Here is a 15883-nt window from a genome sequence, read left to right as displayed (position 1 = left end):
CGTTGTTTTGTTGTCTTGAAGTGTCCCGGAAAATGTGTTGTTACGACTGGATTGGCGGGGCTCGAGGGGCTGACAGGGGTTCGCAGGGCGACCAGGGTCAGCAACGCGTCGCACGAAATTGTGGGGTTTCGCGTTTTGGCGTCAGGTCATTAATCGAAAAGCTGGAGACCAGGGGCTGGAGTCCAATTGGAGGTTGGACGTGCCCCCGAAATCGAATGCAGACCGCCCCCAGCCCCTTCTTCGCCTTCTTCCTCCACCACTTCCCGCTACAACCCCAGAGACCAACCATATTTTCGCACCTACATGATCCAACTGCCAAATTCTTTCTCCTCTTTGACAACCAGGCAATCCCAGTATACCTTTTCGTTGCCCCAGGTGCTGCTTCTTTTGATTTGGATGCTGCGCGATTTGTTTTGAGTGGTGCCGAGTCTATTGGCTGTTTTGAACGGCGAAGCGTATTTGGCAGTCGTTCTCTCCAGGATCGCGCAGTCACTCGAAAACTCCGCTCCGACTTAGTATTTCTTTGCTCTACTTTCTTGCCGCCCCCAAAACCTATAAACCAGTCGCCAACACTGGTATCTACCCTTCGGTCCCGTGTCTTGTCTGCTGGGGAAATTGGTATTAGGACGTCAGGTGAAGCTCGAAAATGACGGGCACCATGGAGCCGCTTGTGCCCTCGACGCCTTCCCCAAATCCAACCTCGAGAATCCGAACTCCCCCAGCTCCTCAGCACGGCTATTCCGATCCCTACGAGCCCTACACCCCGCGCAAGTCGACCCGCATTGCACAGCGGGCGGCCAACAGAACTCCGTCTCCACAGCTTTCATCGCGTCATTATCCCGAGCCGCAACAAAATTCCTTAGGTTCGCCCAAGTCATCAAAGAAGCGCCTCACCTCCAACATGGCTACACCTGCCCTCTCACCACAGAAGAAGCGCGCCCCTCCAATGAACTCATCGCGCAGGGTGTCGGGCACTCTGACCGCCGAAGGAACTACGACCGCTGCGGTTGCTCTTGGACTGCTGAGCAAACCTGAGACGCGTTCTACTCGTACGAGCGCGTTGACTGGCGCTGGAATGCTCATCACACCCGCCAAGACCCCTCAGAAGCCACCCACCGAGCAAGCCAAGGCGAAGGTCGGGTCGATTGCGCGCACCCTGTTCCACAACGAAGACGACGTCATGCCGAGCCCCAAGAAGATGCATACCCAAAAGTACACGCTCGACAGCTTCTGTAACGACGAGGAGGCCGACGAACCCATCCCGATCTACACGGATTCCCACGAGCGCATTCCAGAGGTTGATGACAGCACCGAGAATCCGTTCTATGTCGGCCACTCAGCTGTCGCTCCCGAGCCGCCGAAGCGCCCGAGCAAGAAGCAGACTGTCGCGATTCCCGGTGAAGGCAAAGTGTCGATCGACGAGGCGGTCTGTCGCGAAGATGGCATGCTTACTATGTTGTATGTAACCCCCTCCACTTGAATTGCCGAGCATTTTCTTTTACTAACGCGCTTTTTATTAGCCGGGGCCAGATACAGTTCCGCAAGTTTGCCGAGATTGACGAGTCAGGTTTGGGCAGCCGCGAGGGTCTGGACGAGGGCGAAGGCGGTCTGGAGAGCGTTGTCGAATCCACTTCGAGACGGCCGTTCACCCGGTCTTCCGTCAAGCCCCGGCTGCTCTTCCCCGTGGCCAAGACTGACGAGCCAAAGACTCTCGACGACGACGAAGAGGCAGCAACCGATATTGAGGACCACGTATTGGCGGGAATGGAGAAGAACCAGCCGGCTACCCCGGCGGACCTGGTCGAGGAGGTCCCTGACACGCCAGAGGCCCCACGCTTCGCGCCGGTGTCCCCACCAACCACGGCGCGTACTACGCGCTTCGGCAACAAGAAAGGTGCAGATTCCACCCCGATGAAACCCAAGCAACCCGGCAAGCGAAGCCCCTTCGATGCCTGGCGCCGTACCAAGGGTGCCTCTCAGAGCGCCAGCCATAAGCGGCCTGGTGACGAACTCTCTGCTGCGGCGCCCAAGCGTACCAAGGCTTGATTATCTTATTGGATCTGTACTCGTGGATAGCATCATGAGAGATTTGGCGGGCTTTGACTCGGAGTTTCGGATCGACCTGGCGGATCATTTTCTTTGCAGAGTTTTTGGCATGCATTTTCATTTTGTGACGGGCAAGAGTGCGGGTGGTGAAGCGTCACAAGCCCGCGACTGGGCCGTCTCTTTTTATATTCCTCTAGCTTTAATTTCCGCGGCCATACCTCGATGTTTAGTATCAGAGGCAACGGGTATTGGCAGGAAGGGCATGTCCAACTATGCCCGGCTAGATCATGAATGTCACGTCAGAATTAGGGAGAATCAGGTAACTCTGGAAGTGGTTAGACGGCCATGCCAGTACTTTGTATTTAGCTGAGTATTGCGGCAGTCTTGAGCTACAGCTGCGCGCACTTAAGTAATACCGGGGGGAAGATTGACAGTTAGGTTCACAGTACAACAAAAATTCAGTCGAGTCATGCGCACAATTACATAACTGCCATCATGTTTTTACCCCTTTTCTTTGTCCGGGGAATGTCCATCCTCTCATCCAGTCCCCACCTTGGTCCCCAATTACCCCACCCCCCGCATCATTGAAGAGAGAAATGGAAAAGACGTCAACAGAGGGGGCAAATTCGGCTACTGTCTGCTCATGTACTGTACCAACCTACCTTATGTAACCTTATCATTAGGTACCGAACCGGACCGTTTTTGCCCCCCCCTTCTTCCATCCAATGGTGCCCAACTACTAGCCGTCTACAGGTAGCTGTTACCTCGAGACCACACCCCAACTTTTTTTTTTTTTTGCTTCCTGATGAGTAGCCAAACCGACCAGACCAAAGCAAATTAAACCGCCCAAAATGCACATCCTCGTGGTCAACGATGACGGCCCGCCCTCGCCGCACTCATCGCCTTACGTGCACTCGCTCGTGCGCGAGCTGCAGGCTCACGGTCACGTCGTCTCGGTCTGTCTCCCGCACACGCAGCGCTCGTGGATCGGAAAGGCCCACATGATCGGCCAGACGGTCAAGCCCATGTACTACCGGCCCCCGGCCCCGCCAGCGCCCGCCGCGGGGCTCACGCGAGAAGGCAATGGCAACGATAATGACCCGACGGGGGAGGAGAACTCCCACGGCACGACCCACGCCCGCCCCAGCACTCGCCCGGGGACGGAGGAATGGATCCTCGTCGACGGGACCCCCGCCTCGTGCGTGCAGATCGGGCTGTACCACTTCTTCCAGGACCGCGGGCCCGTGGACCTGGTGGTGAGCGGGCCGAATTACGGCCGGAATACCACGGCCGTCTTCGCGCTCAGCAGCGGGACGCTGGGCGGCGCCCTCGAGGCGGCCGTGTGTAAGCGCCGGGCTATCGCCCTGAGCTACGCCTTCTTTACGCGGAACCACGACCCCTTGATTATCGCCAAGGCGAGCAGGCAGAGCGTGAGGGTCATTGAGGCGCTAATGAGAGAGTGGCCCCAAGACGGGAGCGTGGATTTGTATAGCGTCAATGTACCCCTGCTGGAGGGGCTCGAAGAGGGTAAGGTGCTGTATACGGGCATGCTGCAGAACTATTGGAGTGACGGGAGCTGTTTCACCGAGGTGGATGGGAGTGTGGATGGGGAGGACGAGGACGAGGAGAGGATTAGGGAGGCCGAAGCGAATGGGGGAGGCGGAGGGGAGCAGGATGGGGGAACGCAGCTTGCCTGTCATAGACATAAGCACTTCAAGTGGTCGCCGAGGTTTACGGATGTGTATAAGAGTGTGGATGATGCGCCGCCGGGGAATGATGGTTGGGCGGTTAAGGAAGGCCATACGAGGTGGGCGCGTCTTCCGTCCGACACCGATTGGGAGTGATGGTTACTGACTGCCTTCCGTTTTTACAGTATCACGCCGCTCAAGGCTAACTTCTTCCAGTCTGCCACGCATCTACACGGCGGAGAGTTGCAGTTGTAAGTTGCCCCTTGGTTTGGCGCGGATTTATGAACGACACGACAGGAACAGCATGAAGCAGCGGTGATAGGCGTTGAAGCATCATCAAATAAAGCATAGAGGCATGCGTTCTAGAAATAGACGAAAACAGCTCTACCGACGTCCCGCTGCTCTGCCATAATCTTCCTGGATTGTCGTAAAGAAGGGCGTATTCTCACCGTTGCATTCTCTTGTCCTAGAAGCCCCTCCAGAAGCTCGACTTTTGGGGTTGTGGAAAAGCCAGCAACCGCGAATGGGTCTGCGCCAGCTGCTCAGGTTCAGGACCTCACGATCCGTGAAAAAGGGAAGCAGCACACGTACGCCTTGATCGACTACGACGACGACTATGTCCAGCCCCTGATCATGTCCGCTATCAAGGACCTACTTCCGCCAGAGAGTTACACCCTCATCAAACCGCCATCGACTTGGTCGTCGTCAGCTCCGGATATCTTCCTGGCAAACCTCGTCCCTGAGCCCAATGCCAAGATACTGCAGATTATGCCCTACGAGAGCATTGACTTCGAGTATGCTGCCACGCATCCTGGCACATGTCTCGTTAACAGCTACGTGATCCGCAAAGCACTCATCCGGAAACATTTCCTGTCGGCAACCGTCGATAACTGGGTGGCGAAGCACCCGGATTCCGTCCTCAAGACACACGTAAAGCACAGCGAGGCATTCGAGGTTGACTTTGCAGAGTTCTTGGATGACGCGCTGGTCGAGGCGTGGGACTTGCGGGAGAGCCTGGAAAAAAATGCCTCGATGCCAGATAACGCCGAGAGCGTGGCGGAGCAGGGTGACGACACGGCCATGGCCACCGAAGCTCCCGGCGCCGAGAGCGAAGGGGTAGAGTCCCGGACAGAGTGGTGGATCCTCAAGCCCAGCATGAGCGACCGCGGCCAGGGTATCCGGCTATTCAGCACGATGGAGCAGCTCCAGGAGATCTTTGACGAGTGGGAGCCCGAGAGCGAAGACGAGGACGAGGACGAGGACGAGGAAGGCGGACAAGCACAAGCCCAAGGTGACGACAAAGACCACATCACCACCTCCCACCTCCGCCACTTCATCGCCCAGCCGTACATTCACCCACCCCTCCTCCTCCCGGAGCTGTCCAACCGCAAATTCCACATCCGCGTCTACGCGTTGGCCGTAGGCAGCCTGAAAGTCTACGTCTACCGGGACATGCTGGCCCTCTTCGCTGCCAAGCCCTACCAAGCCCCGGGCTCGTCATCAACATCATCCTCCGACATTGACCTCGATGCGCACCTGACAAATACCTGCCTCCACACGGGTACGGCAACTGCGGATACTGCCACTGCTACTGCCACTGCTACTGCTACTGCCACTGCTACTGCTACTGATGCTGATGCTGCGCGTCCGAGCCCAAGCCAAGCCCCGCAACCACCGCTCGTCCACCGCTTCCGCGACCTGCCCCTCCCCGCCGAGACAATCGCCAGCGTCACCGCCCAGATCTGCCAGGTGACGGGCGAGCTGTTCGAGGCGGCCGCCCGCGGAATGATGATCCACTTCCAGCCCATGGCCCAGGCCTTTGAGGTGTACGGGCTGGACTTCTTGGTGGACGCCGCCGGCACCGCCTGGCTCTTGGAGGTGAACACCTTTCCCGACTTCATGCAGACCGGGGACGCGCTGACGGGGGTCGTGGCCGGGTTTTGGAAGGGGGTGGTGGGGAGGGGGGTGAAGGGATTTGTTATTCCATCTCCGCCCCAGGGGGTGGGGGATGGGGATGGGGATGGGGTTACGGCGAAGAAGGACGAGGAGCAGGAGGAGGAAGATGGTATGGTATTGGTGAGAAATGTGGATTTGGGGAGGAGATGGGGGTGAATTGTTTTCGCGGGCCGTGTACGGCGGTGATGGGGATTGCGGATTACTTTGGTGAGCCTTGGTTGACTGGGTAAGACGCTGCATCCTTAGTGCCAGCTCGCTCGACTCAACCCAGCTGCGGCGAGATGGAAGATGATGCCGCGCGGCATACAGGACTTGGTAACGGCGAGTAACGGGCTTGGTGTGAGGCTTAGACTTCTTGGAAATCTTACTGCCCTCCCCGATCGGGAAGCCGATCACGGTCGTCTCTGATGGTGGAAGTTTTGTTGCGGGGGCGGGACCGCGGACCCAAGACATTCGGCGCCATGTGTTTGCAGACCGATCCGGCATGGGTTTTACAGAATGCCATGACAGCCAAGAATGCTGTGGTCAGGGGCTGGTGGTTAATTCTGGCGGTCAGCATCGGAAAAGGCTTTCTATGTTGCTCCATGTCGTTCTTTTGCTATCCTAGGAGACGCGGAATTTCCGCATCATACACACGGTTGTCTTATGAGACCGAGATGTCGGTGCGATCTTAACGTCAAGTGCGATCTTACGTCTAGTGCAAATCTTACCGCTCTGCCGCATACGCAATCCACCAAACCCCCTTTTCTCTTTGCTCACTCAACTCTATGGAGTTGTCCAACCAACCAACCCCCCCAAACTCGGCATCATCCGAACCTTGTCGACGTACACTTAATCGCATGTGTTGTTGCAGCCATGTCACAAACCTGTAATCCGATTTTTTTGGCAGCCAAACACCACTCATCATGCCAACACATCGTCAGTCAGCATAATGAGTGGTGCCAAGGCAATATCGTCGGGCTCCAACTCCGCATTGCACTGCCTCACTCATCTTGGCCCAGCTCTCTGTTTCGGCTTTGAAAAAATCCTGCCGAGAGCGGAGAGACTTCCATGTGGGATGAGGGAATTTCGGACTTCTTGGTCTATGTGTAGTTGGAATGACCGGAACCATCTGTGCTGTAAGTGGCGTTACCATGGTGTTGGCATTCTTTCCACAACCGCCCAAGAGAAACCTCTTGATGATGCAATTACGACCTCTGAACCAATAAATTCGGGGGGTTGTTCCTTGCCTTGAACAGTTGCCGATGGACAGACTCTGCCAGGGCAGGGGTGCACGGAGTGCACAAAGGTGCCCGCGGGTAGCCGATCCGGCGCATCGCAATGAATGGTAGGTGATCGCACGACCAATCGAGAATGGCTGTGACGACACGCCTTGCTCTTCGGATGAGGGTAGTTAATAAGTTATTGGAAAGTTATTGGACAGGGGGTATTTCTTGCGGTTGGGGCCTGACAGCGTTCGGGATATTCCGATCATCTCATGTTTGCGGCGTTGGCCCCCAATCGTTGTCCTTCTCACGTATAAGAATTACCGAATTTCCCTTTCGGGAAGTCGAGGCGTTCGATCATGGAGAGACGCAATCTGCCAACGACCTTCTAGAAGCATTACGAGGTCATCAACGCCACCAAATGTTTGGTCGAACCATCGGTGCCCAGGAGAGCAGTTCGGTGCACATGGATTGTTAGCGCATCGAGAAAACACATGCTACCTCTGTACAGGAGGGTGAGTCTTCGACGGTTTAAAACGACGTCAAAGCAAAACAGTGCCCCTGTTGCCCAGGGAGCAGTAACGCTAGCGTACACGGCCGAAACGCCCTCTTTTTCTCACGAACCTCTTGCGCAAATATGAAAGCATACCCGTGATGCAGTTACGGCACCAATGCAGCGCCGGAGACTGCCTCGTTTGTTCGGTGACGTTGAGACAGCCGAGCTCGGCACAGCCTCCAAACGCTTGGATGTTGCCGTTTCGACTAGTTCGGATCTACCACGAGCCGGAAGGCTGAGAAAAGCCGCTAGCACCTGCCGCGGATGTTTTAGCAGTGGGCGTAGTCATCTATTGCGACGCTTTCTTCTTCTCTTCTTTCGGCCTGGAACGGCCCAGCTCAGTCTCTTAAGGTGAGCCTCGCTATGTGCCCCGCCGTAGGTAGGTTTCACCGGGGGCCGAGCCCCGTAAGATAAAGTGTCATTGGGGAAACGTTGGATGGAGCACCGGTGCAGTGCCACCAATGCTAAAGACGCCTATTCAGAACTGCCGACGCTGCCGAGAGTTGCGGCTCTGGCGCCCACGAGGCTGAGAGGGCAATATCATGGTGCATCAAAGGCGTGCTAGAGAGCGGTAGACAAGGCTGTATCATGAGACATGGCTTGGTCTTCCCGTTAGCCAAGGCCGTTGACAATTATCCTGAGCCACCATCATGCTGCGTTTCCTGCCGTTTGTTTAACCAGTGCTGTCTGATTTCCAAGCCTGAAGGCCGGGATGCGATGTCGATGGCGTCCCTGCCTGCATTCTGGGTGGCTTCGCGAAGCTTCGATGTTAGCCAATCGGCAGACATGGGAGAAAGGGGTGCCCCGTGGGGTGGAAACTAGGAAGCGTTTCATGAAACGCAGCGGCTCTCCTAACAAGTCCCGAGAGCAAATAGAACCGAGACTTCAGATGAACGGCAAGACCAGCCGAGCCGAACGGGATGCTCGAGCGGCATTGCTCTGGGTCGGCATCAAAAACCCGTCGAGACTGCTCGTCGACAGAAGCTGCCGGTTGTCTGAAGGGCGCTGCGCCCCGAACGACAAAGCTAATCTGTCTGTCCCAGACGTAGCGCGTCAACGCCGCCAGGCACCGCCATCTTCATTGTAACGAGATGGCAGATGGTGAGACTTGCTTCGTCAAAGGTTGCTCTTGATGTGCATGTGCTAGGACCATGCTGCAGCGATCGGACACTTCCGATCGCCAACCTGGTCCATCCCAGATTGTGGGGTTAGCTGCAGAGGGACCCACCGGCAGAGAGAAATGCCCATCACATTCTTGAATGCCCCTTTTCCATCCCTACTTACACGCCCCGGGAATTCATGGTACTTATTAGAGGTATTGTTGTGGTGAAGTACGGGTTCGTCGATGCGCGCCGAGATATTGTGGAAATTCCGTGTGCGAAGATCCCAAATGAGCTAGGCCAAGGACCCACTAGCTAATTTACTGGCAAGATCGCTGTGGAGAACCAGTGGAGGCGTGTTCTCAACCTTAAAGATATTGCAAGGTATTGTAGACAAATGCATGGCGACTGTATACGTATACTACTTCGTGCCTTGCTGGAAGCAGGTGCTGCAGCGTTTTGGTGCCGCTTGACGCTATCATGCAGTAAGCTCTGGCCAGACACCTGCGCTCTGGAAATGGGGTTTGGAGATTGTGGGGGTGGCCCCGCGGGCAACTCGGCGGCTGCTGCAAGAAGCCGGCACAACTATTACCGCGTATATTTTCCTACGGCAAGGGGCTGCATGGGAGTTCGCCCTGTTTACCTGGGATTCAAGTGTACAGTACATCAATGTTCTCCTCGCGCCGCCTGCTGTGTTGTGTGACTCGGTCGCAACCCTTGACTTGCACCATTGTCTCCGACACAATGAAGTATTTTTTTTTTTTTTTCCGCAGCTATGGATCTTTCGAGGGGCTCGTAGGTCTCCGCTGCCCCAACTTGTGAGGCCTGCAAGACGTAGGCCAAGGTGAACGCGACCTCATGGTGTGTCTCGCGCTGCACGAGAACAAGGAAGTACTTCGTACACACACTACCAACATCTGTTTGTAGAAGTCGGAGGGCGAAAAAAGGGATCCACTTCTGGAGGAAATGGGGGTGCCACTGCGCGAGAAACAAGGACGGCCCCGGTCTGCCTCTGATTCGCCTGGCGCTGCACAGCCTCGCTTGGCACGGCCTGTCGCCCTCAGAGACAACAACCAAGGAAAGCACAACACACCCCGTCTCGGAGGGCGTGTGCTATCCTCGATTCTTCCTGTGTCTTGAATTTCTCCAAGGGGAGCAGACAGTTGGTGGTGATGCTACCTGCCGAATCGTTCATTTGAGTCACTTGCTGCTCCGCCTCGTTCTCGCACTTCTCCTTATCCCTCGCTTCTCCCCCGATCGCAAACTCGCACAATTCACATTCACCCTGTAGCTGCCCACACCACGCATGCGCATCCTTTTTGTCCCCCTACCCATGTTTAGTTCTTTTTTTCCATTTCTGAAAAGAGAGCTTTCCTCCGGCTGGAACTGACGTGCGACCTGGGCGGCCGTTCAACACTTTTTTTACCTACTTTTTTTTTTCTTCCCTCCTGACCCATTACCGAGACCGGGCGCCACCTCTCTCATGAACTTTCGTATCTAAGGTCCGCCATACCGACCGAGCGTGGCTGGACAAGGCAGAACCCCGAAAAGGCAAACCTCTGGAGCTGACGAGCCAGTCCGCAACTGCCGTCACCGCCAGCAGGTCCCGGTCGCCACCCCCGAGCATTTCGCCCATTCTAGTACTTTACTGCCCCATCGCCTCCGTGGGCTGAGCCATTGTCGCTGACGACCGCGACCCGCCCCTTCAGCTGACTGGCCATGGCAGGGCTCGGCCAGGATGCCCAAGAGGCCGATCCGGCTCCCGCTCGTAGAAGAGCGTATGTATCTCCCTGCGTCCGCACCGCACCGAAGCCCTCAGTATTGCTCCCAACCGGTCCCTGACAATGTCCCATAGGCCTACCATCACCATTGATACTGCGGCCGTGAGCCCGAGTCCAGCAGTTGAGCCCGACGCTGAGGGTGCTTCGCAAGCTGTCGCCAACTCGCCCGTGTCGCCGAGTGACGGAGGCGCGAGTTTGCACAAGAGCAGTCTCTCCCAATCGAGACCCGAGGTGCCAGCCTTAAGGACTTCAGAGAGCAGGGACAGTCGGCCCACCAGCCCGCACAATGTCTCTAATCCGTTTGCCTTCCGGGGCAACGGCCCTAGCCAAGGCTTCCTGTCCGTTCCCAATACGCAGCGATCCCGCCAGAATTCGCTGAACTCGACCGATGATACCCGTTCCATCACTTCCTCCCAAGGCGACACGGTTGTTGCTGGCTCCTCCTCGGGCGAGAAGAGCGGTCCTTCGTTTGGCGACAACGCCGAGATTGACAGCATCGTGAACGACGCGAACGCGCTTAAGCCGGACCAGGGCAAGGAAGACGATTTCAAAGTCGTCGACAACCCGTTTGCCTTCAGCCCGGGCATGCTCAACAAAATGTTCGACCCGAAAAGCCTGTCTGCCTTTTGGAAACTGGGAGGTCTGGCCGGGATCGAAAAAGGCCTGCGTAGTAACCGAAAGACGGGCCTGAGCCTCGATGAGACCTCCCTGGCCGGATCTGTCTCCTTTGAAGATGCCACCAGGCATGTCTCCAACAAGGCCGTGACCGAAGGTTCCAGTACGTCGCCCGCGAGTACCGAGGACACAGGGATGCATTCGCCAAGGAACGATTCCGCGGCCGATGGCTTTTCGTCGAGGAAGCGCGTTTTCGGGGACAACAGGCTTCCCGAGAAGAAGGGCAAGAGCCTTCTACAGCTGATGTGGATCACTTATAACGATAAGGTGCTAATCCTACTATCCGCTGCTGCCGTTGTCTCGCTTGCCGTTGGCCTATATCAGACGTTCGGTCCCGTTGAGCATAGCGACACGAATCCTGGCGTCGAATGGGTCGAGGGTGTCGCCATCATCGCCGCTATCGTGATCGTGGTCCTCGTCGGGTCTCTCAACGATTTCCAGAAGGAGCGTCAGTTCGCCAAACTGAACAGGAAGAAGCAAGATCGCTTGGTCAGGGTCGTCCGGTCTGGGAAGACGATCGAGATCTCGGTTTACGATATCCTGGTCGGTGATGTTGTGCATCTCGAACCTGGCGACTTGATCCCTGTCGACGGCATCCTCATAGAAGGCTTTAACGTCAAGTGCGACGAATCTCAAGCGACCGGCGAGTCGGACATTATTCGGAAAAGGTCTGCCGACGAAGTCTTTGCGGCCATTGAGAACCGCGAGAGCCTCAAGAAGATGGATCCCTTCATTCAGTCCGGCGCCCGTGTGATGGAGGGTGTCGGCACCTTCATGGTCACCTCCACCGGAGTCTACTCCAGCTACGGCAAGACCATGATGTCTCTCAACGAGGATCCCGAGATCACGCCGTTGCAGTCCAAGCTAAACGTTATCGCCGAGTACATCGCCAAGATTGGAGGCGCCGTCGCTCTACTTCTCTTCCTCGTTCTGTTCATCATCTTCCTTGTTCGGCTTCCGAGGCAGTATGCCGATTACACACCGGCAGCCAAGGGGCAGCGCTTCATCGACATCTTCATCGTTGTTGTCACCATTGTGGTCGTCGCTATTCCCGAAGGTCTGCCGCTTGCTGTTACTCTAGCTCTCGCCTTTGCTACTACACGTATGATCAAGGACAATAACTTAGTCCGTCACCTCAAAGCCTGCGAAGTTATGGGGAATGCGACTACGATTTGCTCGGATAAGACGGGCACCTTGACACAGAATAAAATGCAGGTCGTTGCGGGAACTATCGGCACAACTCATCGGTTCGGTACCACGACCGCCCCGGACGCCCAGGCCTCAGCGGACAAGGAAGTCGGAATTCAAGAACTCGTTAAGACGCTCAGTCCCGAAGTCAAGGAGTTGGTTTTGAAGTCTATTTCGCTCAACTCAACCGCATTCGAGGGGGACGATGGCGGAGAACAGACCTTCATCGGCTCCAAGACGGAGACTGCTCTGCTTATTCTCGCCAGGGAGCACCTAGGAATGGGCCCGGTCGCCGAAGAGCGGACCAACGCCAAAACACTACACTTGATCCCATTCGACTCGGGACGCAAATGCATGGGCATTGTGGTCCAACTTGGCAATGGAAAGGCGCGGCTATATGTCAAAGGCGCGTCCGAGATCATGCTAGACAAGTGTACACAAATCCTGCGGGACCCCTCCAGCGGCCTGACCTCGGCGACTCTGAACGAGGATAACCGAGAAACCATCAAGAGGTTGATCGGGACCTATGCACGGAACTCGCTGCGAACTATCGGCCTCATCTATCGAGACTTTGACCGCTGGCCGCCTAAGCCCTCGCGCCGTCTTGATGCTGAGAAGGATGAAATCGTCTTCGAGGACATCTGCCGGAATATGACGTTCGTCGGCATGGTTGGGATCAAGGATCCCCTCCGGCCCGGCGTCCCCGAGGCCGTCAGGAGCTGCCAAATGGCCGGTGTCGTGGTCCGCATGGTTACCGGAGATAACAGACTGACTGCCGAGGCGATTGCTCAGGATTGCGGCATCCTCCAACCCAACAGCCTGGTTCTCGAGGGCCCTGAGTTCCGGAACATGAGCAAAGCCGAGCAAGACCAGATCATCCCCCGCCTGCACGTCCTGGCACGGTCCAGCCCTGAGGACAAGCGTATTCTGGTAAAGCGTCTCAAGGAGAAGGGCGAAACCGTCGCCGTTACGGGAGATGGTACCAACGACGCTCCGGCCCTGAAGATGGCCGATATCGGTTTCTCGATGGGCATCGCCGGAACCGAGGTTGCCAAGGAGGCGTCGGCCATCATTCTCATGGACGACAATTTCAACTCGATCGTCAAGGCGCTGAAATGGGGCCGCGCGGTCAACGATGCAGTCAAGCGCTTTCTTCAGTTCCAGCTTACTGTCAACGTCACTGCCGTAGTCCTCACCTTCGTTTCGGCCGTGCAAAGCAGTAACCAGACGGCTGTCCTGACTGCTGTCCAGCTCCTGTGGGTCAACCTCATCATGGATACTCTCGCTGCGCTTGCCCTAGCGACAGACCCCCCGCAGGACAGCGTACTGGAACGTAAGCCTGAGCGCAAGGGCTCCTCGATCATCTCGGTTACCATGTGGAAGATGATCCTCGGGCAAGCCGTGTATCAGCTGTTGATTACATTCTTGATCTACTTTGGCGGCGTCTCGGTCCTTCCTGGACCTGATAACATGTCGGAGGCTCAGGTTCATACCTTGGTCTTCAACACGTTTGTGTGGATGCAGATCTTCAACCAGTGGAAGTAAGTACAGATGGCCCAGAGATGGCCCAACTTGCAAGGACAATCCGCTAACGCTATGCAGCAACCGGCGCCTGGATAACAAGTTCAACATCTTTGAAGGCATGCTGAGGAACCCGTATTTCATTGGCATCAGTGCGATCATGTGCGGAGGCCAAGTCCTGATCGTCATGGTTGGCGGCGCAGCCTTCCGCATCGCCGTAGAAGGCCAGTCGCCGGTCATGTGGGGCATCGCTATCGTGCTGGGTGCCATCTCCATTCCTGTCGGCGTGATCATTCGCCTCATCCCCGACGAGTTGCTGCTGGCCATCATCCCCGAATCCTTCAAGCGCAGGAACTCCAAGGTCCCGGGCCTCACCGTCTCGGATGAGGAGCAGTTGCCCGCCTATCCCGCAGCGCTTGCTGATATCAGAGACGAACTGGCATGGCTCAAGCGCGTCAAGGGCGGCCGCCTCAACAACCTCAAGTTTGCCATGCAGCAAACCCGCGAGACTTTGCTTCCCAAGAAGAGCCCGGTGCCGAGCAGGGAGCATTCCCGGTCGAATTCGATCCACCGCATTCCGCAGACGCCCACCCGCGAGGACAGCTATGGCTCGGTCGCGCCGACTCCCGACTCGCGGCGGCGGAGTAGGAGCACGCGGTCACGATCGAACAGTGCTCTTGGTGCGGCTACGGTCATGACTGGCATTGTGGCAGGCAGTATCGGCGCCGGATGGTCACCTATCGATCGGCGGGGTGACGCCGACTTTGGACAGTTCCCGAGGCCGTCTATCTCACGCCAGGAGTCTCGGAATGAGTCGCAGCCACCGGCGGACCAATCAGTTCTTGGTGAGCAAGTCCTCTCGGACGAGCCGCAGGAGATTGCTGGCGAAGTCTCTTCAGGCACCCAAGATGTTCCGATCCTCAGCGTTCCGAAGCCCCCCAAGTCACCTTCCACCCCTACCCCTTGAACGAGTGTTAGCGGCGAGAGATAAAGAGAGGGCGAGCAGTAATTGCACCTAGCGGCTCGGAGTTTCCCGGCGAGATTCGACGCCACGAGGTCCGGACCTGCTAGGTTCCCACGCCTTGGGGGCGTCTGCTATGCAAGGTGTGCCCACCAAGCCGGACCACGCGCCGCTGGAAGGAGATTGGCTGGTCTAGGTGACTGAAAATCGGGAGCAGATCCGGTCCATCAATTCCCGTGCCGCATGCGGCGTCGGTCCAGAAATGCCGGGGCCACTTCCATGTTCATATGTATAATAGTGTACACGCATCATCACATTAGGGTGAGGGAAAACACCCAAGTCTCACGAGGAGGCAAAGGAGCAGACTAGCGGGTGAGCATCTGTAGGGATAAGGAGTTGGTGGTATTCTGCATAGACATACATTCGTTTTCTTTCCCTAATATCTGCCCTATGGCGGCTTGACTGCGCTTGCAGTGATGTGACCGAATACTAACGTAGGGAGGAATAGCGTTGTCAAAAGAACTTTCTTCTATTCGGGATGCATTCGGTTTTTAATGACTTCTAATGGCCGTTTGAAATTTAAAAGATATTCCACACGACAGTTTCTACAGTTCGCAAGGACGCTCCTAACAATTGGAATGCTAATTGTTATTGATTCATGTTACTATAAGTAGTTAGGTCTCTCTGCGACGCGGTAGATCCTAGCTTGAAGAAATCAATGCTCTAGATAATAGTACCTAAAACACACCTGCTCCGTGGCAGAAACATGATCCCATCCATTCCCCAGCTTTGTTCGCTATAGGCAACCCCAAGGCTCAAGAATCCTGACGGTCCCCCGTCGAGGGCCCCGGGAAGGGGGACAAACGCTCTTCATTTTTAACTCTGACGATGGCTTGGTGTAATGTGGTCAGAGACGTCGGCGATGATTGCCCGGGATGCCTCTGCGACTGTGACTGGTGCTGGGGTTCAAAAGTGGGAAAGAGATGGGAAGTCGGCAAAGAGGGGGCCGCAGTTATATAGTGATTAACGTATTTGATAAGCGAGCGGCGAATATAAGCGAGCGGCGAATTTTCCCCGCGACGCGAACTCTCCACCTTCAATCCTCAATTCTACCACAACAAGCCATGGCTACCCCCTCAAAAGAAGCCAGGATACTCTTGGCTCTCAAATCGATCCAAAACAGCAAAAAACCCAATGTTCTTTCCA

The 15883-nt window shown here is 56.1% G+C and overlaps 3 protein-coding genes across 3 annotated transcripts; all 3 read left to right on the top strand.

The window, feature by feature from the left end:
• Nucleotides 1-646: 646 nt before the first annotated feature.
• Nucleotides 647-2046, top strand: MFIFM68171_06137 (Mif2 N-terminal domain-containing protein; the record flags this gene model as incomplete). Its single annotated transcript, XM_071061557.1, has 2 exons — nt 647-1458; nt 1521-2046. 2 exons carry the CDS (start codon nt 647-649, stop codon nt 2044-2046), a joined length of 1338 nt encoding a protein of 445 aa, XP_070917658.1.
• An 851-nt stretch (nt 2047-2897) lies between these two features.
• Nucleotides 2898-5846, top strand: MFIFM68171_06136 (Survival protein SurE-like; the record flags this gene model as incomplete). The annotated part of the gene is made up of 4 exons (XM_071061556.1): nt 2898-3853; nt 3920-3985; nt 4205-4800; nt 4867-5846. The coding sequence occupies 4 exons, from the start codon at nt 2898-2900 to the stop codon at nt 5844-5846; spliced, it is 2598 nt and encodes an 865-aa protein (XP_070917657.1).
• A 4549-nt stretch (nt 5847-10395) lies between these two features.
• On the top strand, nt 10396-14683 carry PMC1_1 (plasma membrane calcium; the record flags this gene model as incomplete). Its single annotated transcript, XM_071061555.1, has 2 exons — nt 10396-13736; nt 13798-14683. 2 exons carry the CDS (start codon nt 10396-10398, stop codon nt 14681-14683), a joined length of 4227 nt encoding a protein of 1408 aa, XP_070917656.1.
• Nucleotides 14684-15883: the final 1200 nt, after the last annotated feature.

The sequence above is a fragment of the Madurella fahalii genome (assembly GCF_045866475.1).
Source record: "Madurella fahalii IFM 68171 DNA, scaffold_3, whole genome shotgun sequence".
Taxonomy (NCBI): domain Eukaryota; kingdom Fungi; phylum Ascomycota; class Sordariomycetes; order Sordariales; genus Madurella; species Madurella fahalii.
Note: the sequence above shows the minus strand (reverse complement) of the source record. Positions and strands in the feature narration are given on the sequence as shown.